Below are 431 nucleotides of genomic sequence, written 5' to 3' on the forward strand. Positions count from 1 at the left end.
AAATTTTTTAAAACATTCAACTTAATTTGAGCTGTTTTTCAGAGTGAAATTAGAGAAATTAAAACACTTAATTCACATTTTTTAAAGTTATAACTGAAATGTACAATGAAACAAATGTTTTCCGAGTTTTATTTGATCCAGCGAAATGATGACTGACCTAAAACATTTTTTTCCTCACTTCAGCATGGAGCTTGCGTCAATGCTATGGATCTCTGGCAGTTTACTCCCCTGCATGAGGCTGCTTCCAAGAATCGTGTAGAAGTCTGCTCTTTGTTACTTAGCCATGGTGCTGATCCTACGCTTGTCAACTGCCATGGCAAAAGTGCCGTGGACATGGCTCCCACGCCTGAGCTCCGGGAGAGATTGACTTGTATGTGTTTATATCCTCAAATCAATATTGCTTGTTATAAATTAGAATATCTTTCTGTTGA

General features: G+C 37.4%; 1 protein-coding gene across 1 annotated transcript in view; it reads left to right on the forward strand.

Annotated features, from left to right (window-relative positions):
• Positions 1-431, forward strand: part of TNKS (tankyrase, TRF1-interacting ankyrin-related ADP-ribose polymerase) — a 292,744-nt gene that overhangs the window by 209,554 nt on the left and 82,759 nt on the right. Inside the window, exon 6 of the mRNA XM_012649821.1 lies at positions 184-370. Within this exon, the coding sequence (XP_012505275.1) occupies positions 184-370 (187 nt within the window). The remainder of the gene's footprint in view (positions 1-183; positions 371-431) is intronic.

The sequence above is a fragment of the Propithecus coquereli genome, unplaced genomic scaffold, assembly GCF_000956105.1.
Source record: "Propithecus coquereli isolate 6110/MARCELLA unplaced genomic scaffold, Pcoq_1.0 Scaffold304, whole genome shotgun sequence".
In the NCBI taxonomy this organism is placed as follows: Eukaryota; Metazoa; Chordata; class Mammalia; order Primates; family Indriidae; genus Propithecus; species Propithecus coquereli.